General features: G+C 55.6%; 1 protein-coding gene across 1 annotated transcript; it reads left to right on the forward strand.

Moving 5' to 3' along the window:
* Window positions 1–7,452: 7,452 nt before the first annotated feature.
* Window positions 7,453–19,151, forward strand: ZFP41 (ZFP41 zinc finger protein). The gene is given in 7 exon segments (XM_074352905.1): window positions 7,453–9,595; window positions 10,029–10,885; window positions 10,887–10,939; window positions 10,942–12,261; window positions 13,660–13,759; window positions 17,077–17,215; window positions 17,631–19,151. Coding segments are annotated over 3 exon segments (591 nt in total). The 5' UTR covers window positions 7,453–9,595; window positions 10,029–10,709; the 3' UTR covers window positions 11,304–12,261; window positions 13,660–13,759; window positions 17,077–17,215; window positions 17,631–19,151.
* The last annotated feature ends 2,575 nt before the right edge of the window (window positions 19,152–21,726 follow it).

The following is a 21,726-nucleotide window of genomic DNA, read 5'->3' on the forward strand; positions in this document are numbered from 1 at the left end:
TCCAACATCAGACCCCACCAGACACCTGTGTGCTGGGCTTGGACCCAGTCCTGCGGCCCAGCAGGAGGGGTATTCCTAGACACTGGGGCCACAGCCTGGAAGTCAGGCATGGTCGTTGGCTGCTGCTTGGTTCCTAGCCACGCTCCCACCATCCAGACAAGATTCTGACGCCAGGTCCTTCCCTGGTTACTAGATTCAGACTCCTGGAGATTTGGGATTTTCAATATTGAATATATGATCAGCCAGTGAAGGAAGGAGAGAAAGACAGACCATCTATGGTGGCCAGCCTCCCCCATGCTGCTGCTGTGGGCATGGCCGGCCTGTGTCCAGGACTCTCCGGTGACCCTCAGCCTGAGGCCACCGAGCTGCCTGGGCCATGAACATTCTCGAGGGAGGCACGCACACACACAGCCCTTTCCTCTGCCTGGTCTCGTCTGCTGACCACTGCTGTCACGGAGCCAACTGTGGTACCTGACCCCAACTCGTGGGACAAATTCTAAGCCCACTTCCCTCCCCCTGAGCTCTGAGCAGCTGAGGACACAGGCACAGAGACTCGTGGGATCCGACATCCCCACAGACAAGAAAAGTAAGGGTGTGGAGCCCAGGCCAGGGCAGGGACACAGTGAGGGAGGTGGAGGAGAACAGACTCTCCCCAGGGCCACCAGGTGCATCATCACTCCCCTCCTGGGGACCAGCGGCGGCAAAAGTCAGCCAGCACTCACCCTCGGAGGGCTGCCTTGGAAACGGGCGTCTGGGGAACCGGGCTTCTCCCTAGCGGGCTCTTACCCACTGGACTTACTGTGCCCTCTGTGCACCACCAGGAGGGGCAGATCAGAAACCCGCCCTCCTGGAGCCCGCATCCCTGCCTCTGTTCCTCGTCATCTCTTCTCCAGAAAGCTCTGAGATGGGCTGCAGGCCACAACACACCGCACCGCACCCTGGCAGAGTCTCGCTCCCTCCCAGCCGGCATCCCAGCAGCTCCCAGGAAGCACAGTGGTCCTGGTGCAGCCGTGGGCCCCCGCCCCCACAGAACCTCAGGCTCTCTCACTCCGACATTCAAGCCAGGGGCTCAGAAGCCTGTTGGAAAGCACCCACTGCCTCGTGCCCCTCCTCAAACCTTGCTTCTCCGAAGTATCCACCCTCAGGGCCTTGATCAGTCTCTGCCTGGGGACCACTAAAATCCGCATTCCTCCCCCAAAAGGCCCTGATGTCCGCTGGTGCCCAACTCCATCCAGCTGAGAAGTGCCCAAGCCCCACAGCCTGCGGGGTTAAACGACAGGAATGCAGCTTCTCCCAGTCCAGAGGCCGGAAGTCCGAGCCCCATGTGGGGGCAGGGCTGGTTGCTCCTGAGGCCTCTCTCCTGGGTGAGCGGACAGCCATCTCCTCCCCATGTCCTCAGGTGGTCGTCCCTCAGTGTGTGTCTGTGTCCTCATCTCCTCCTTGTATAAGGGCACAAATCAGACTGATTGGGGCCACCCTAACGTCCCTTAATCACCTCTTTAAAGACCCCACCTCCAAACATGGTCCCCTTCTGAGCTCCTGTGGTTAGGACTTCAGCCTACGAATCTGGGGGACACGATTCAGCCATCACGATGGGCTGAGACAGGGCTTGCTCTGTGGGGCACAGAGGTGGGCAGCAGCACTGAACTGAGTGTAAAGGAGATATTTGCCAGGATTCAGGAGGAGGGGCAGGGGCCTGGCGGAGAGGGCCTGGCCCTGGGGGGCTTTGCAGGCAGAAGTGGGAGGGCTGGAGCACGTGGAGCTCACCAGCGCCGGGCCCTGCCTGTGGCCCTCATGAGCACCTGCTCCTGCTGGCCTCCTCAAAACTCTGCCCACCTGTTTGACAGGGTGCCTGTGTCCCCCCCAAGTTCTGTGGCAGCAGCTGCCAAGCTCAGAGCACCAGATCCTGCATGCAGACCTTCCTGTAAGCGGAGACAGACCTCTGCCCACCTGAGATGGCCCCCACCCCTCCCGGCTGTCCCTGCCCCACAGAGGGCATGGTTTCTGTGGTGACTTGGCTTAAGCTCACCTCCCACCAGTGAGATTGTACTGCCACTGCATCAGGTCCCACGTACACCCCCACTGAGAGTCCCCGCCCCCAACACGGAGGTCTGCGGCAGCCCCTCACCCCAACACTCCCCGCTCGTCCCTGCCCCAGCCCTGCGCGCGGCCTTCACCTCGGGGACGCTGTGGCATTCGTGAGTGACGGAGCCTGGCCCAACTTTCCATCATCAAAGTAGTGAATGTGCCATCCTCCGCAGGAGTCTGGAGATGGGCTTCAGATCGGCACAGCACTTGTGAGAGGTGCCTGCCCCTCAGAGGGCACTCCTCGAGGGTCTGATGCTGGAAACTGCTGGAGCCTGGTGGCCCGCGGTCAGCACTCTGCCCTGCGGCTCCAATGCTGTTGAGGCCCCTGGACCTTCCAGTATGACGTGGGGACCCAGAGACTAGAAAGGGACCTGAAAAATCACCCGGGCTGAGATGCCCAGTAGGCCTCCAGTTTGAAGTGGCCCCCTCCTGGCTGAGGGATCTGGGGAAGCCCTTAGCCTCTCTGTGTTCCATTCTCTCTCCCAGGAAACTGGAGAAACAGAGAGCCCATCTCCTAGGAGCCTGCAGAGGCTGGCTGGGTGCTGGGTGCTGGGTGCCAGTCACTGGTGCTCTGCCGATGCTGAGAGCGATGGTTCTTGTTCTGACCCCTGGAGCTGTCCCGGGGGGGTGTCCCTGGGCCCCTGCACTTGGTCTTTGGAGGCAGGCCTCTGTCTCTCTTCCCAGCACTGGTGGCCCCACATGCCCTGCTCCCTTCAATGTCCCTCTGCCCCCTCCCCCACCACCAGCCCCAGTGGGAAGGGGACAAACCAGCCCATCGGGTTGAGGGACCCTGTCCCCGGCTGCCACATCAACCCCACCAGGAAACCACCCCCCGGGGCTACCTCAGGCCCTGTGTCCCCACCCAGCCCTGGCACTGGCAGTAAACTCAGGGAGAATGCTGTGTCCCCTTCTCTCCTGGGCCCCCACGGCCTGCTGGCTGGGTGAGGGGCTGTGGGGGTCCCACTTCAGCCCATGAACCCCCCTGATCACCTCCCCACCCCAGGCTCCATTCGTCAGTGTTTCCCTGGGACTTCCTTTCTCCCAACGCAGGAAGCAGATGGCCCTGGTCCCATTTCCTGTCCTTGTTCTCGGCTACAAAGACTGGGTGAGGATGAGGAAGTGATCCCCAAAGCAGGACATTCCTGAGGACAGAGATTCCCAGAAAGGCCGAGTGGCACCCTTCAGTGGCCACCGGGATTTGCAGAAGCCAGTGAATGTGGGGACAGGTCAGTGAGCGAGGCCACCAATTCCTCAGCACCCAGTCTGACCAGGAATGCTTCGGAAGGGAGGCTATGTCACTGGAAGACCTCAGGCCTGAACACATCAAGGGCTCCCACCTGAGAGCAGGTGAAAGGGTGGAGGCCGCTCAGGGACACAGAAAGGCGTTTCAGTGTCAAGGATGCTCACCCGAGCAAAGCTCCCTTCACCCATGGGACCAGGGTAGCTGTCGGCTCCCGGCCTTAGAGCATTGGTGGGCAGGGGCTATGACTGGTGCCCCTTACTCAACCTCATAATCCTCCCAGAAAGAAACTGGGTACTGGGTACTGGGTAGAGGTGTGAGCGCGCGGGACAGCCCAGCTGAGGCTGCGTCCTGGAGAAAAGCTGTCCCATGAAGCTCCAACCTCAGAACAATTCTCCAGCAAGAACCACTGCATTTCAATGCAGTGGCTACAGGAAATGAAGCTCCAGGCTGGGTGTTACCCTCCAGCCACAAGGAAAAAGAAGCCACACAGGCAGAACACAGCCTCAGCCCCAGTTGGACCTGAAGGACCACAGCAATGTCGGCTGCAGTGCGGCTTCCCTCACCCACCCTGCCCGGCTCAGGGGACGCCTAAAGATTTCTCTCCTAGTAAATCTGCAAGCGGATGAACACGGGAAAGGCTATGCAATTGGAGAACGAGTGTACTTACACCCACCTCTCGTCATCAGTTGTAAGCCTGAGGGGCAACATTCGTTTTTCTAAGTAAATTTGTGTGACACACAATCGAGGAACGTGCCCACAGGGCAGGAATCAGTGATTCTTGAAAGAATGACTAAACTGCTGTCCCGACTCCTGTGTGCCTCCTCTTGTGTGCGTAGTCCTGCACCCGCTCTCAAGAACAGTGGTTCCGGACCCCGGCCACCTGTGAGAATCATCTAGGAGAGCTTTTAAAAAATACCAATAATGGGTGCCAGGCTCCCTGCCTCCACCATCAAATCAGCACTCCTGGGAGGGGTCCCAGTGGCACTTTCTTTAAGCTCTTAGGTGTTCCAAAAGAACAGCCCGGGCTGACTATCACTGGTCCGAGGGGATCTTGCCTTCAGGGGCTGCTCAAATCTGACTGACGGTCAGAATCACTGGACTATGAGGGGTTCCAACCCCATGGCATTCTGTTTCACCAGCTCTTGGACAGCACCGGACAAAACAGGGCTCTTCTGTTTAAGAATTCTGAGATGGGGGAGGGTGTTGCTAAAGTGGTAGAGCACGTGCTTAGCATACACAAGGTCCTGGGTTCAATTCCCAGTACCTCCTCTTGAGGTGGGAAGCCCCATAAAAAGACCGGCAGGACCCCCAGGCAGGGCCACTACTCTCCTGCCAGCACCATCCAGTTCCCTGGCCCAGAGGCTTTATCTCACTTTTTGCCTCTGAAACTGCTTACTTCTAGGAAAGTGGAACTTACCCCTAAAATTCTATTGAGTTCACTCCTGATTGGTCCATTTCCCTAACTTCTGATTGGTCCATTTGTAGTACTTTATTTGCATGAAGCTCACTCTTAATTGGTTATTTCTCTCCCACCTGATTGGTCCATTTCTACAAAGCTTGTTCCTAGTTAGTCAACTTTTGTTATATTTTATTTGCATATGATGTTGCAAAGTATAAACTGGCAGCCTTTAAAAGCCTGTGTAAACCTATAGATGGGGTCCAGAGATTGGAGTGTTAACTCCTCTGGACCCGCTGGCATCATACGCCTGAGTTCTCCAACTCTCCGAGTGCTGCTTGGTCTCCCGCCTGGATCCAGGTTGATGTCACAACTGAGCTGTAACACTGAGCTGTAATACATTTTTCTGCAACACTCTGAAAATAAATAAACAAGTAGACCTAATACTTCTCCCCTCAAAAAAATTTAAAAATTAAATTAAATTTAAAAAAAGAATTCTGAGATGATTCTGAAGAGCAGGTTTGGGAACAAATGACACAGAGGGATGGAATTAAGTAAGGAAACAGCAGTCCTGCCAAGCGAGGGTGAAACAGACCAGCGTCCATCAGCACCTGCGTTGCCCCGCAACCGCTGGCGCTTCCCACGGGGTCTCCCTGGGTCTCATGGAGAGACCCTGAGGTCGAGCTCCTCTCCCCAGTGTATAGGTGAAAAAAACTGAGACTGTGAGGGTGCAGGTGCTCATCCCTGACACGAGCCATGGGTGTGAAGTTGGCATCCAGACCCAGCTCAGCCCTCCCACAGCCTGAGATGATCCGCCTGGTGGAGCTCCAGCATAAGACAGGCAGAAAACAGCCACTCTCGGGGCCCCACAATCTCATGGGGTCCAATCCCTGGAATGAATCAGATCACATACTTGTGAGAGAGAGAGAGAGAGAGAGAGAGAGAGAGAGAGAGTGTGTGTGTGTGTGTGTGTGTGTACATGTGTAGGACATGGGGGCCTGAAGCCCAGGCTGTGCAGATGCACACTCCTTGCTAGGGTCTCATGGAAGGGGAAGAGGCCGAAGAGGGAGGCCCGCAAGCCCCTAGAAGGTGGAGGTAGGAGGACCTCTTCAGCTGGTAGACGGAGTTCTCTCGCCCACCATCCATGGGACCAACTCCTCCCAAATCCCCCCTTTCTCCTATGAAAGCAATTCCTCTTCCTTCTTTTCTGGGTTTACCCATGGCCCACCATAGTTTGCATTTCCTGAATTGCAAGTCATCTGGCTATTCCTGAATAAACTCGCTTTTGCTGGTAAAATACCTGACTATTATTATATTATTGAAGTTGACAGTAGCAGCAAAGAGGGAGCAGAGCTGAGTTTGGTCTAGACTATATTGAGATCGAGGTCCCTGAAGCTTGTGCGAGGGTGAAGTCCAGGAGACAGCGGGACACCAAGGGCTGGAATCTGCGATATGTGGGGGAAGGCAATATCCAGGCGGTATCACGGCCCCCGGAGTGGGTAAGATAACCATCCATATGCCCATTCATCACACAGCACATGATGAGGGTGCACCACATGCCAGGCAACTGGAAGGACACATCAGTGAACAGAAAAAGTGAGGTCACGTGCCCCCAAAGACTTGATCCTCTGGCGTGGGAGGGGAAGATAAACATAAAAAACAGTTAGTTAATTACATAGTATGATAGAAAGTGGAAATTGCTATGAAAAATGGTAGGGAAGGATGGGGGCTGGGGGGGTGGAGACGAGGCAGAATGCTGTGGTGTTATCCCCAATAGCACAGGCAGCACCCACGAGCTCCTATCAAAATGCGGCAGAGGTGCCAGGAGGTCGCTCTCATTGTTCGGTTACATAAAACTCCATCTGAGCAGCCTGGGGAGAAAGGCTCTCTGCCAGCCCTGAAGGAGCAAGCAGCCTGCTGCGAACTGCCCATGGAGAGGGCCATGTGGCAGGGAATGGTGGGCGGTTCCCTAAGTTAACACCTAAGGTCAGGCTGCCAACAGCACAGAAGAAATCTCACAGCCACCAGGAAACGAATCCTGCCAACAACCACGTAAGTGTGGAAGCAGTTTCGCCCCCAACTGAGAACAAGGACCTGCCGACAACATGACTGCAGCCTTGCTGGACTGAACAGAGGTCCAGCCAAGCGTCTCCTAGATTTCTGTCCCGCAAGAACCGTGATATAACAAATAGCTGTTGTTTTAAGCTGCTGTTTGCGGTAACCAGGAGACTAACACACACAGGGCGGTCAGCTGTCGGGCGGGGGGCCCACTAGGGGGTGAGCTCTCCGCAGGCAGGAGGTGGGCTTGCGCCAAGCAGACAGCTGCAGACAGGTATCCCAGGCAGAGGGAGCGGCAAGACAGCGCCTGCTGTTTCCAAAGAAGTCAAACAGGTGGCTGGAGGGAAGGGCATGAGTGAGGGAGGGGTCCGGAGGGAGTTAGTGGGCCTCGGATGAGCGGCGGGGGCGCGTGGGCGAGAGGCCATGTGGGACCTGAGCTGAGTGGGAGGAGATGGCTGGGGGGCGGAGTCCGCGGCGCAACGCCGAGCCTGGGCCCTCGCCTCCTAGAGCGGCACCGGAAAGGGCGGGCCTGGGGGCGGGCTCTCCCTGCGGGCACCGGAAGCCGGCGAGAAGAGGGAAAACCAGCTGAGGGGCGGAGCGGGGGTGGGGGCGCCTCGCCTCCTAGAGCGGCACCGGAAAGGGCGGGCCCGAGGGCGGGCCCGGGGGCGGGCTCTTCGGCGGGCGCGTACGCCCGGCTTCTTCACTGGGCAGTGCCGGGAGGGTCAGCTCTGTAAGGAGGAGGTGCGGAGGGGCCCAGCGAGGGGGCGTCCTTTCCAGCCCGGAGACCCTGCCCTCCAGGCAGGGACTGACTGGGTCCCTCTGGGGTCTCGTGGGGCCCCTGCCCAGGACAGCGGGCTCGGCTCCCGGGCGCCGCGGGGAGGAGGGCGAGGCGCGCGAGGACAGTTCTGTGCGGATCGAGGTGAAGGAGTCCCCGGGCCCTGCACGCGCGGCTGGCGAGGCTCTGTCGTTGGCGGGCGCTCTCAGGGCCCCTCTCTCGGCTTCGACACCACTGCGGGGACGCTGGCAGGCCCGGCGCCCGCAGTCCGCTTGGGTGCGTGTTTGCCCTCGGATCTCAAACCTATTAGTAATCCAGTCTCTCCCTGAGACCCAGGCTTCTGAGGGAAACAGATTTCCAGGGAGTCCTGCTGCCGGTGGGTACCCATGGCTTCATGTTACAGGAGGCCTGGCCCAGAGAGTGGCTACTGAAGCCACACAGCAGGTGCCAACACCCCGGCCTTTGGGCCAGGGCCCCGTCTGGAAAGGCGGGTTGAGTTTCTGTGTGGCTGTAGCAGTCACCAGGTCTACAGGCCTGAGTAAGGAAAGGCCCAAGACTATGACCTGCGGTCTACTCCGTTTTTAATAGTTATTTTATTCCTTGGTGTGCATGGGACTTAGAGAAGTGAGAATGTCTAATCTCTGCCATTAAGCACCTCCCAGCTTGAGTTGGGCAGACAAGACGATTATATGGAATGTTGCCTGAGCACCAGCACGTGCAGGCTTCAGCCCAGTAACTAGGGATTCAAGGATGAAAAAGGCATGATCCTTGCCCTGAAGAACCCTCACCTCGTTGGGAGACTGCCACATCAGTGACAAGCCACACATAGAGTGACCGGAGACCTGGTAGGGGGAACAGTGCTTGGAGCACAGCCGGCAGGTGTCCACCTCAGTGGATTCAAGAACCACTCCCCTCCATCAAGTGGGTCAGCACAGAGCCAAGATGAGTACATCTCCCCTGGGGAGCCACAGGCTAGAAGGTTGATGACACTTTTTCCTTTTGGTTCTTGGTTTACTACTAAAACTAGACCCCAGCTCAAACTCCAGCCTGGCTGAGACTCTGATCCTCTGCCCTTGTTCTTCCTATGAGAGTGGCCACCTTATTTCTGCATGCTTCCCTCGGCCCCTATGGCCTTCCATCATCCTCAGTTCTGGCTCCCACCTGATGGTGAGAGCAGCCTCCTCCCAGAAGCTACCTCCAGTAGAGCCTTCAGAGAGTGATGCTGGCCTGAATCCAAATTGGGTGCATCTGAACACTTTCATTTAGAAGAAACCAGACTCTCAAACTCTTGTCAAGATGGGAAACCAGAACAGTCATTTTTTGTGTTGCCTCTCTGCATGGGAGAATGGACAAAAAGTACCCCCTTTGACCTAAAGAGAACTGGAAGGATTTAGACCTCAAAACACATGTCATTTGGAACATTATGGTGTAGAGCACCACATTTGGGGGTGAGACAGCCTGTCAGGATATGGACATCCTGGTGGACTCGGTAACCAACACAGGCCATGAGAAGTCTTCTCAAGGATAATTTGAGGACTCAGAACACAGTCTGAGAGGAAAGTGCTCTTTCTTCATCTGATGGAGCTTTCTTTTGCGAGCAATTAAAAAGCCTGAAGTTTGTCAAAGCTTCATCCTGGAATTCCACTAGTTAGCACTGACAGAAGAGGCAGATCAAGGAAGCTAAGAAGTAATTTTAAAAAAGAAGCAGATGAGGGTTCTTAATAGATGAGACATGAGCCATGCTGGCGATGCTCCTGCAAGCACAGCTGATGCCTGTTCGGGTTGGTGGTGACACTGGAATACATTTATGACCGGGATGTTGCACTGTGCACCAGAAACTGACACATTGTAGCTAATTCAATTAAGGAAAAAAAGTAACCAAAAAAAACTGGAATGCTTTCTCTGGGATTAGGGACAGAGAATATCACACTTTTTAGACAGTTGAGGCAAGATCCCAGTTGATGGTTACCTGGGGCTTTGGCCTTCAGTGGATGAATCAGCTTCAGTTAACTGCCACGCGGAAGACTAGAGCTGGGTAAGGGAACAGGGACTGGGGTCAGGGAGGCCTCTCGGAGAAGAACCCTGGGAGCAGAGTTCTGGATGTGTGGGGAGCCAGCACCAGGGACACCTGCTCCAGGGGCCTGTTTCTGGGAGCAGCCAGATGCTGAGACAGGAAGACTGGAAATGGGTGGTGAACCTGAAGATGGCTAGATTGGGGAGGAGGGTGCTGAGTGATGGGCCAGGGCCAGGAGGTGCAGGGGCAGCAGCGTGTGGGGCTTCTAAGTGTGGAAGAGCCACTGGGGACTTGGGCAGGGACATGGTAGGGCTGCTGCATGGAGGATGGCAGCGAAGGTGGGATAGTGGGTGCCCCGAGTTCCTCCAGCTCAGAGTCTGGGCTCCGGGTGATGGACGGTACCTTCCATGAGGGCCTGTAGCCTCAAAAGCCCATTGTCTGGTCCCAAATACAGGAAGTGGAGAACGAGCGAGTAAAGAACACGGAAAACTCCAGCTTAGGGATCACACAGCAGGCGCTGGTCCATGGAACGCGCCAGAGCCTACTGGACACAGGTGCGAAGACACTGCCCCCTGTCAGAGGAAGAAGAATTCTTTGGTTAACAGCAGAGTAAACGATGATGCCATTTCCTGAGACAAGGAAACCTGGGAAGAGTGGTGCAGCGGGGGTTCAGGGAAATCCAGTGCTCGAGTCCACTCTGAGGTTCATTCGATGTCCAGGTGGGGTACACGAGCAGGGAAGGGAAGGGGCGAGTTCCCGCACCTCCTTTCCCCTTCCTCTGCCCATCCATCCATCCGTCTTTCCCTCTGGCTCAGTGCTTAGAGAGCTCATGGCTGTGTTCTGCACGGACATTCTTTTTTTTTTTTCTTTCCTGAACACTTGTTTAATCTAACATTCATAGTCTTGTTCCTATCCAGCCTCAGTATTGGTTACATTCTTCTGTCTGGTGCAGATTTTCTGTTTCAGGGCTGCAGTTGCAAGGTCGGAAAAATGAAGAGTTGTGTCTAAGGCAAGACCTTTCTGAAGAAGCAGAGTTACAAAGAAGTTCATAAGGCTGGAGCATTTTGCTGCCGGCCATCCTCCTTGGCCCTGGCTGCCTTCTAGTTGTCCTTCCTCTCTCCTGGGAACAAGAAGGATGGAAAGGCCCACAGGCAAAAAAGAGAAGACACAGACCCCACAGGAAGAAGCAGGCGTGCAGAAGGGCACTCCCAAAGAAGGGAGAATGTCTGGGAAAAAAAGGCCAAACCAGAGATCCACTTTGGCTAAAAAGCACAGTAAAGAGCCCAGCCTGAGTCCTGATGATGAGGAACACGTTTGAGGCCTTCGATGCTTCGTTTAAAGATGACTTGGAGGGGGTTCCCCTGTCCCTCCCTTCCAGAGGAAGAAGCCCCACGAATGCAGCGAGTGTGGGCGCATCTTTAAGCACAAGACCGACCACATTCGCCACCAGAGAGTCCACACCGGAGAGAAGCCCTTCCAGTGCACTCAGTGTGGGAAGACGTTCAGACACAGCTCCGACGTGACCAAACACCAGAGAATTCACACAGGAGAAAAGCCCTTCAAGTTCGGTGAATGCGGCAAAGCCTTTAACTGCCGTTCAAATCTCCTAAAACATCAGAAGACCCACACTGGCGAGAAACCATACGAGTGTAAGGAGTGTGGGAAGACCTTTGCCTACAGCTCATGTCTCATTCGCCACCGGAAACGCCGTCCTTGGAGGAAGCACTGAGCATGGGGAAGCTGTCAGCCAGGCTGGAGCTCTGTGCCCGCGAGAACCTCCCTGGCTGGCCTGCCTGGGGTCCTCCCCCTTCCGGCGAGGGGGTCCCACTTTCTCCAGGAAAAGCCCTCAGCTAGGCAAGCGAGCTCCCAAGTGTGGCCAGAGACCCCTCTGCTCCAGAGAATCTCTGGGTCGAGACGCCACGATAACCAGGAAGCTCCTTGCAGCGGTGGGACCAGGGAGGCAAGCATGCAGACTGCTGCCAGAGGGCAGCTGCGTTCCTGAGTGCAGCCTGGCAGGGGAGGCCCGGACACCTGCGGCCGCCCAGCACCTCCAGCTGTGCCTCTGCCTGCAGTGTCCACTCTGGCTTCAGCTCTCCCACCTGCTCCTTTGAAGACTTTGGTCTGCAGACTTTGGCCCCCTGGGTCCTGAGTCCAACCCCACGCAGCCTGGCAGAAGGCCTGTGGCCCTGGGCTGGGGGGCAGTGCTTCCACGTGAGCACCAGGGCCCCGCTGTCCCCACCGGCCAGCTGTGGTGATGGTGCTGCCATTTGTCCTCTGGATTCTCTCCCCGGCTGGAACACCATTCCTTGAACTCAGCCCCCAACCCGGAACTGAACCCCCTTTGTGTCCTCCCAACCCCTGTCCAGATGAGCAGCCCCTCAGGACACTGAATGCTGTCACCACAGGAGAGTCCTGCCCTGGCCATGTGGGGGCCCACGGGACACTGACAGCGGCTTCCATCTGGCCTTCACCTGCCACACAGCCCTGCAGACACGAGACAGTGGCCCGTCTGTGGGGCCAGCTCTCCGTCTGGCTTAGTTCCGTGTCCCTACGCCTGGCCCCAGGTCTGCCCTGCCCACCCTCATGTCCACGTCTGGACGGGCCTCCTCACTCTCCTGGGCGCTGGTGCGGTTTGTCCTGGAACTTGAACACCATACAAGAGGGGTGAGGTGCCTGCCACCCAGGAGGTAACGTGGCTTTTTATTAGGAAGACGTTGATGCCTATGTTTTCTGCTGTTTGGACCCAGAGAACTGATAACGGCCCCAGTCTTTGGGGCTCCCGCCCCCCTCGAGTTAGGGTGGAGACAGACCCCCATCAGGCACTCACTCACCACGGGGGAGAGGGCTCCCGGGGGAGCGTTGCTCCAGGTTAACAGAGTGTTACCCTGGTTCTTTCTGAGAGCTGTTCCGTCACAGCAGCTACACCTGAGCCCACACCCCTGCTCCACGCTCAGCAGGCCCTCCTCCCACAGCAGCTCAGCCCAGCCCCACGTGTGGCGGGCGCAGCCTGCCACCTGCTTACACGGTCCCGGAAGTGGAGACGTGGTGAGGCAGAAGTGTTCAAAACCAGGCGCCAGGGGCTGGCTTGGGGGGAAGCCATGTGATCCTGGCTGGGAGAGGCTGTGGTGAAGGATGCTACCGGGACATTGGCAGACCTTGCATCTAGACTGTCCCGGGTTGGGGGTTGGCACATCAGTGTCAGCTCTGGGTCTAAGGACCTGCGGCCACCCCAGACAGTGTCCTTGTCACAGAAGATGCTTGCTAAGGAAGGTCTTCAGGGCCACAGGGTCGTGATGTCTGCAGTTTACTCTCAGATATTGAGCAAAGAAGCAATGTTGGCAGTACACATCCGGACACTGAGAGGGACAGTGCCAAGTGGCTAATTGTCCGTCATTCCTGAGTCCAGAACGAGACTTGGCAGACTTTCTGTAAAGGGCCAGATAGTAATTGTCCTTGGCTCTGCAGCCGTAAGGTCTGTGTCACGGCTCGGCTCCGCTGTGACTGGCAGCAGCTGTTGCAGTACGGACACAGACAAGCGCGGCTCTGTGCCAGTAAAGCTTTATCTCCAGAAGCAAGCGGGGGCCGGACTTGGCCTGCCCTAGATGAAGGGTTTGTGAGAGTGCCCCAGTCGTGTGAGTCTTAAAGTCCTTCAGAACTAGTGTTGGCAGGGGAAAGGTGGTACAGAAGCTGAAAGAAACCCTGGGGAGGGGTCGGGAGATGCTCCGAGCAGGGCGCACTGCTGTTTGTCTGGATGTGCTGGGGCAGAGGGGTGTGGACACATGGACGTCGGCCGTGGCACTCCCATGTCCTGGGGGTGTCTGTGTCTCCTCTGTTTGGTTTGGTTTTGATTTATTACGTTGTAATATACCACAATGTATATATTGTTATATATGAAATATTGCTGTACAATGTGTATCATAGATTACAGGGCATCACATGCACCACAGAAGAGCTGCCACTTTCTGTGTTGTTTTATTCCCTTTTTATCACTGATGGGAAGCATTATTTTTGCGGCTGCATAATGATCCACTGAATTATTATATTGTTATTGTAAATAACGTAGTAAATATCTCTTCCACTTTTAGGATGGGTCCCCAGAAGCGGAGTGACAGGCGGCAGTCATTCTGGCAAACACCTCCGTCCAGGCTATGCCACGTGAGGGCCCCAGCAGCGCGCAGACAGCAGGTGGGTTTCAGCCCTTGCCAGTTGTGAGAAGAAAAGACATTCTAGTCCGGTATCTTCGATTTCTAGAGAGGAAGCAGGTGGCAGAGAGCACAGTCTCGGAGCAGGGGTTACCAACTTGATCCCCGTGCCTTGGACGTGTGGGACCTCGGGCCTGTCCCTCACCTCCTTGTGCCGTGGTTTCCCCGGATGTGAAATGGGGGCACTGGCGGTGCTTAACCTGATGCGTGACTTGTGTGTGACGTCCTCAGTGCTGTGCTGGCCCCTGACTGTTCCGCCAGTGTCGGCTCTGGTCATGTGTTAGTGTCCTTACTGAGGGGACATTTGCCCACAGGCACGAGAGCTGGCCGTGCAGGCTGATAGTCCTCAGTGCCTGTCTGAGGAGAATTAAACCAACCTGGAAAACACTAACAGAAAAATACTTCCTTAGAAAAAGAGAGACATGAGAAAAATCACACAAACTAAAATCAGTTCACGGCCTTTTTTGCCTCCCTCCGTTTTGGTGCCGACAGAAGGGCTCATTTCCCATTTCTCCTGACTTAACCATAGTGACACCACGCCACCACCAAGTACCTGGAAGCCACATCTTTCCGATTAATCTATTTTGATGAGGGGGTTTTTTTGGTTATTGTTATGCAAATTAAACTCAAGTTCCAGGAAAGAGAAAACATAAGTAACCTGAGGCAAAGGGAAAAAAACATAGTGAAAGTTATAAAATACTTAAACCTCAATGATAGTGAAAATACATCCTGCAAGAACCTCCGGGCGCAGCTAGAGCCAAATGGAAACTTGTAGCCGTATGTGCTCGCCTTCTGATCAGCAGAGATGGGAATCAGCGAGCTAAGCATCCAGCTTTAAAAGTTAAAATAGACCAACAGGATGAATTTGAAGTAGAAGGGAGGAAATAAATTACAGAAATTAATACGACGAATGGGAATGGATACCGCTGAGAGAATTTAAAAAGTAAAGGTTGGTTCTTTGCCAGGACCGTGAACACTGACCTTCCTGACCTTCCGTGCATCCAGGACTAGAGAAGGAGCACAGCTGCTGCGGACTGAGCGGGGCAGGCAGGTACACCGGAGACAAACACCAGCCAACAGAGGTGAGCGCTCAGATGATGTGGGTTCTCGCGAGAAAGATGAGTTACTGAAGCTGCCTCGAGAATCCTCTAACCATCAGACAGCATCCGTGGTTCGCAGCCTTCCCAGGAGACTCAGAGACAGAAAAGAGGAAACACTGCCCACCTTGTTTTACGAGGCCAGTGCAGTGTGACGTCAAAACAACAGCTCAGGGAGGTGGGGGATGTCGCTCAGTGGTAGAGCACATGCTTGGCGTGCACAGGGTCCTGGGTTCCCAGTACCCAGTACCTCCTCTAAAAATAAATAAATAAACCTAATTACCTCCCTCCTAAAAAAATAAAATAATTTTTTTTAATTTAAAAGCAAAATAACAGCTTAGTGTCACATGCTCGTAGGGGCGGAAGTTCTAAACAAAATACTGGCAACCAAATCCAGAGACAGTTAGAAGATGGCAGAGCATGACAGACAAGGTTTATCCCAGGAAGGCACGTTCAGCTCCAGATGGATGTGATTCCTAACAGTGACACATCTGTGGAGGAGGAGGTGCCATGTTACCATCTCAGCAGCTGCAAAGAAGTATGCTAAAATTCACCATCCACTCATGATTCACACCTCTTGATAAATAAGGAACATAATAGAATTTGTAAGCGTGATACAGAATATCTACCAAAACCTATAGCAAATTATACTTTAAAGTTGAATGGTAAACAGCATTCCCTGTGGAAACAAGAGCAGCGCTGGAGTGTCCCCCATCGCTGGTTCTGCTCAGTGCTGGGAGTCTGGCCAGTGCAGTGACACGAGGAATAAAACACACAAGTAGGATCAGAATGGAAACCTTCATCGTCACCATTAGCAGAGGACACTGTTGTCTGTGTAGAAATCTGAAAATAATCACAAACTATTGACATTATGAAATTACTTAGCAAAGTTGTCATGTAGATCAACATACAGAAGTCACCGAGGTGTGTATCCAGAAGAATTGAAAGCCAGGACTCAAACAGATGCCTTTACAGGAATGTTCCCAGCAGCATAATTCTCAGTAGCCATTGGTGGAGATGGCTGAAGCGACCATCCACAGACGAACAGATAAACTGTGGCACCTCCACACAGTGAAATACTGTGCGGCCACAAAAAGAACTGAGTCCCAACACGCTGCAGCACGGATGAGCCTTGGAAACATGATACTTAGTGAAAGAAGCCAGACACAGAGGTCAGACACTATGAGTCCACCTGGACGAGGTTCCTAGAGCAGGCCCATGCATCGCAGGGCCTAGCAGTTACCTGGGTGGCAGAGGGCGGGTGGCAGAGAGGGCGTTGGCGCGTTGATGGGAATGGAGCGGCTGTTAGGGTGAAGGGTTTTGGGTGTAGGTGGTGGTGATGGAAACAGCATGTAAACATGTAATGCCACTGAATGACTCACCTACAGACAGTTAAAACAAATACTATGTATGTTTCACCACAAGGAAAAAAGTCAATTGAATTTAATAAACCATTAACAAATGCAGCCTTTAAAAGCTAGCATCTATTTTAGCAACAGAAACGGCCTTTTCCGGCAAGTTGAAGATGCGCTTACCCTATTAACCCAGAAACGTCACTTATGAATACACCTTAGGGGATCTTTGTACATGTGCCTGAAGAGATGCGGACAGTGATCGTCACAGCCCATGTGCACAGAGGCGACGCGGGGAAACACACAGGGACATCTGCGGGCCTTGGACGCAGCCCTGAGCAGAGACGGGGAGACACGCAGTATGATTTAATCACCGTCACGTGCGAGCCAAGCAAGTGGAACAGCGTGTATCCTTTGGGGGTGCGTTTGTCGTGCAGCCAGGGAGAGAAGACTAGTCCCCCACCCGGCCAGGCATAGCGTCTGGTGGCCTCTGGGTGCTGAGCTGGGTGGAGGGTGGGCGGGGTTGGATGCACTACTGTTAATGTCATCACATCGCAGACACCCCGGGTTTACGTGGGCTTGATGTGTCTGCCAACTTTCTTAAGTATTTTTAAAAAGAAAAGCACTTTCCCCGCAGTCCTGTTGCCACTCAGGCCTGGGGTCCCCAGGCGGAGCCACACCCCCTCGCTGTCCCGGAGACCCCAGTGGCCATTCCCTCAGCAAGGACAGTGTCCACATATCCCCAAGCTCAGAGCACTTCCTTACTCACATGGTTGGCTTTTCCCAAGAAAGGAACCAGGTAACGATTGCACGTCTTTATTTATTCGAAAGGTGTTTCCCACCCTTTTCAGGCTGTGAGGGCAGATCAGCCCTAAAGCAGGGAGTTCCTGATGGCTACGCGTGGAGGGGAACCGCAGAACTGCCAGAGCGCCCACGTTCCTGAGCCCCAGGGAGGCACGGACCCAGGAGGAAGGAACGGGAAAGGCCATGGTGAGAAGGAAGGACACCTGGCAGTCCACGGCCTGGGCTGCAGGAACGGCGTGCGCGGTGCAGGGTGGGCTGAGGTGGAGGGAAGTGTTCGACCTGAGAGGCCCCAGGAAGCCTGAGATGAAAATGGGCAGGACCTGCAGGGAGCCTTCGGAGGGTTGCAGACCTTTTCAAAGGTTTAGAAGTTCACAGTGCAGACTTCTAGGAATGTCCTTCGTCCCACCTGACCCCGCCGGGCTGTCCTGACAGGGCAGCACTCAGCTCCTCTCCCTCAGCCCGGAGGGGGAGAGCGGGCTCCAGGCAGACTCCTGCCAGCAAAGTCAGACCCTTCTCCACGGGAGGCCGCCCGGGAGATGCCCTTCAGAACCGCCGCCCCTCAGGATGTCCCCTCCCTGCTGAGCATGGGTTCTTGTTGCAGGAAAACTGTTACAGCAGCGACCACAGAAATACCTCAGGGCACCTCATGTCCACATGTCAGGGCGAAGGCCACAGAGGACCATGGGTGGACTCAGGGATGCCTGTGGATGTCCAGGGGACATGACGTCTGTGGTCCTTCATGCTGGCTTCCTGTGAGCCGTGCCAGGCCCGTCCTGGGTGCCCGGAGGGAAGGTGGGAGCTGGGAGAGCCAGCAGTGTGGCTGGGGGCAGACGGGTCTGGCCAGCTTCAGCCTGGGTCACTCTCGCCGGGCCCACTGCATTCCTGAGGAGACTCTGGGCACCAGGGTGTCACCTGGGCTTTATTTCTAGTGGCCTTTCATGTCTGTCCCCAATTTGGGCACCAAGATGTGATTGTTCCTCCCCTCCGCAAGTGAGCTAGAGGCCAAAGTACACTACAGAGCAAGGCCGGGGTGGGCCAGGGAGGAAGGCCAGGGCTCCGGGTCACGGGGTTCACAGAGGTGCTGGTGGCGGGGCACTTGGACAGTTGCTCTGGAGCAGCACAGGGAGGTCACAGAGAGGTCGGGGTTCTCAGTGAGCCAGGATGGAGGGGTGAAGGGGTGTCTCTGAGGCCCAAGGAAGCAGTGTTGGGACCAGAGCAGGGTCAGGCTGGGGATCAGGTTGGGAGCAGTGCAGAGGTTGGGGCTGTGGCTCTGAGCAGCAGCCTATGCCTTGAAGGGCCACTGCGCCCAGCTCCGGAGTTCACCATTTGCTGGTTCTTCCCTCACCAACTCCAGCCACCTGTTCAGCAAACCACGGAGCCAGGGCCCCTCCCTTTGACCGGAGTCCCGGCGGGGTGCAGGCATGGCCACGGGCCCGGGCTGCTGCTGCCCACAGTTGCCTGCAAGCTCCACAGATGGGGAGGTTTCCAGACCCTGAGGATGGTGCACAGCTCGATCCGGAACTGGGCGGCCCCAGCGTCGGCACGCGCAGCACAGCCCACGAGCTCCCTGTGGCCCCAGGCGTGACCTGTGTCACTGCAGCCTTGCCCACTTGGCACCCTGGGCTTGTGTGCTTTTAGTGTCCCCGCTTCCTGGTGTTGCTACGCGCTTGTTTCCTGCAGAACTTGTGCACTCAGGATACCAGTCTCCTCTTCATGGTCCCCTGGCAACACGAGGGGGCCGTGGGCTGTAGACACCCGCGTGCAGCTGGTGGTCTTGGGCCTGTGCTAGGGCAGACACTTTACGCAGTTTAGTGTTTCCTGCTGTTATTTTTATTGTCTGGAAACAACTTTCCAATGAGTCAGATTTGTTCAACTACTTTCTTATATCTTCATTTCCTGCAGTCCCTAGTAAGTGTGCTCTGCATTTGGGCCAGATGTCCTCAGCTGCTCTCTCCTAGCTTTCCCGGGCTCACGCGTAACGTGGCGTTCCCCCAGCCCAGGTGGGCTGCACTGGCCCCCATGTCTCCCCCCAGCCCCCCGGCACCTGTCAGCGTGCCCTTGTCCTGCTGCTGGCTGGCAATCTTGTTTTCTCCCACAATAAACATCTGTTCTGACCTGTTCACCACTCAGTTGCTCTCCCTGCAGTCAAGATTCCCCGGGAAGGCGCCACTGCCTCCCAGGGAGAGACCATTGGTGCCGTCTCCCGGCCCAGGGTCTGGCCCCAGTACTGCAGAGCCAGAGGCCCAACCGGTCACTGCCTCTGGATGTGTCCCTTGGGGGCCGCCTCCTATTAACCAAATGTGTAAGAGACCAACACACAAGTCAGAAAAGGAATTTGCTAACTCAGGGTGGGCATGAGCCCTTGCACAAAGTACCATGTCCCTCCACAGATGCCACCTTTCTGACCCTGAAGACAGGATCCCCTGCCTCCAAAGCAGAGTAGGAGTGATGCCTGCAAAAGCAGAAATGGCACAAGGTGAAGGGGCAGTTACCTTGGGACACACCTTGCTCACAGCGGGTCACCGCGCTGGGGGCTCCGTGCTGAGTGCAGTTCTGGGAAGGAGCCTGGCGGGGGCTCTCGCTGCCTCTGTAACAGCTGCTGCAGAATGAACGCTGAGCCCTGTTTCCACTTTTCACCTGTGTTCACAAAGCTAAAATCCTCTTTAGATTTGTCGGAAAATGGGTACTAACATAGGTTGTTTGTAAACACAAAATGGCGTAAACTCTCCAAAAGCCGGGGACACCTGTCCCTGGGAGACTAGGTTAGGCGTGCGGGCTGCTTGGTGCCTGCAGCACACCGTGACCCTGCCCACTTCCTGAGCCCCTGGGGTCACCGCCCTCAGGTCCTGAGTCCTGATGGGCTCCCATCTGTCCCCCTCTCTGCGCACCTGCTCACGTGGCCTTCGTTCGAGCAGCTGTTCTCACAAGGGGGGATTCTGCCCTCAGAAGGGACGCTGGCATACCTGGGAACATTTTTGGTTGTCAGCTGAGGGCAGGTGCTACTGGCATCTGGTGGGTGGGGGCAGGGAAGTTGCTCAGCTTCCTATAAAGTGAGGGTGGGGACCCGCTAGACCGTGATGATAGGTAAAGGCTAAAGCGATTCAAGGGCAAGAGAGGGTACAAGCTGTTGGCAAGGTTTTAGAAGCTGGAAAACGAGAGGCAGCTTTCAGCAGAAGCCTGAGCACTTGGCAAGGTGCCCATTCGTTCTGAAGCCTGGCAGGGCCTGGGGACAGCGTCTAGGTCCCCCCAAAGGTGGGGCAGAGGCAGGCGGACAAGTGGTGATTGGCTAGAAGATTCCATAGGAGTGATTAGAACCCCTCAGGTCTCCCCACCTCATGGGAAACAGAAGGTGCCCCCAGCCCTCTGAAACTGAAGCAGCCGGACAGACTGAAGAGAACAGGTGAAGGTCCAGGCCACAGCTACCTGTCTCCTCCATGGGGAGGACATGGCCTCCATCCCAAGCCCCCTCCTCTACCCTGCCGTCTCCCCATCTCCAAAAGCAGCCATCAGCCACACTCCAGCCTAAATACTGAGTCCTCATGCCCCATGTCCCAGCCAGCAGCCAGTCCTGTCAGTTCTGTCCCCATATGGGGCCCTACTGAGCCTCCTCCATTCAGCCCATCTCTCCTGCCACCTCAAATTGACCTTAACTGCAAATTGAACTTAATGGATCCTAACTCCCCTGCTCAGGACCTTCAGTGGCTCCTGGTGCAAGCAGAGTGAAACCCAGGTTCTGAATTGGCTTCAAGCCACGGTCCAGCTCGTTTCACCCTCCCCTTGTCACCACGCACCAGCTTGCCTGGTCTTCCACATCAGAGATGACAGTCCATGATGCCTTGGGACCTTTGCACACACTCTTTCTGACTTGAATACTCTCACCTCCAGCCTTTGTGTGACTAGCCTGCCCTCCTCCCTCCCCTTCCTCCTGGATGTCACCTCCTTAGAGAGCCCTTTGAGGCAGGGGCCTGTCCTATTCCACACTGTCCCCCAGATCGTGGCCCAGAGCCTGGCCCGAGGTCAGGCAGAGGGGAGCAGGGGTGACTATAGAACCAGCGGGGCTGGTGGAGCAGGCGGTTCCACTACCACTGCAGCCTCTAGCCATTGGCGGGAATCTGCTGCCCCAGGTGCAGGCTCTTTTTCTCCAGCTCTCAGCGTGCTTCAGCCTCTTCCCCAGCTCTCTCCCTGGTCTCACCCCCACCAAGGACAGCGCCTTCCCACACCCTTGGTCCTTCACATGTCCTTGATCCTCCAGTTTCTCTGCTGCCTAGGACCCACCTTGGGGCCAGAGGTCGCTCGCTCCCTGATGAGATCCTCGGGAGTGGGGCCGCTGGCGGTGGTTCCTCCCTTGCTGTCTCCTTGCTGTCTGCCTGCCCGGGCTCAGGGGTAGCGCCTGTGGGCGTTTTTCCCTGCTGGATCGCCTCATGGAATCCTTCTCCAGCTGTTTGCTCTTCCCCACAAGAGGGGGTGACGCTTAAACCCTCCTTCCGGTTGTAAGAAGTGGGCTGAGAAAGAGGCTTTGGATGAAAATCAGGAAATTCAGGAAGAATTCCACAAAAAGATTTTGGCAAAATCTGTAACACACTCCTAAGCCCCTAGATTTTGGAACACATTTCAATGACAGGGCTGTTTAGGAGGCATTCGAGACACCCTCAAAAAAGGCAGAAAGAATCTGCTTTCAGCAAGTTCCCCAGCAAATG

This window comes from Camelus bactrianus, chromosome 25 (assembly GCF_048773025.1).
Source record: "Camelus bactrianus isolate YW-2024 breed Bactrian camel chromosome 25, ASM4877302v1, whole genome shotgun sequence".
NCBI classification, from domain to species: domain Eukaryota; kingdom Metazoa; phylum Chordata; class Mammalia; order Artiodactyla; family Camelidae; genus Camelus; species Camelus bactrianus.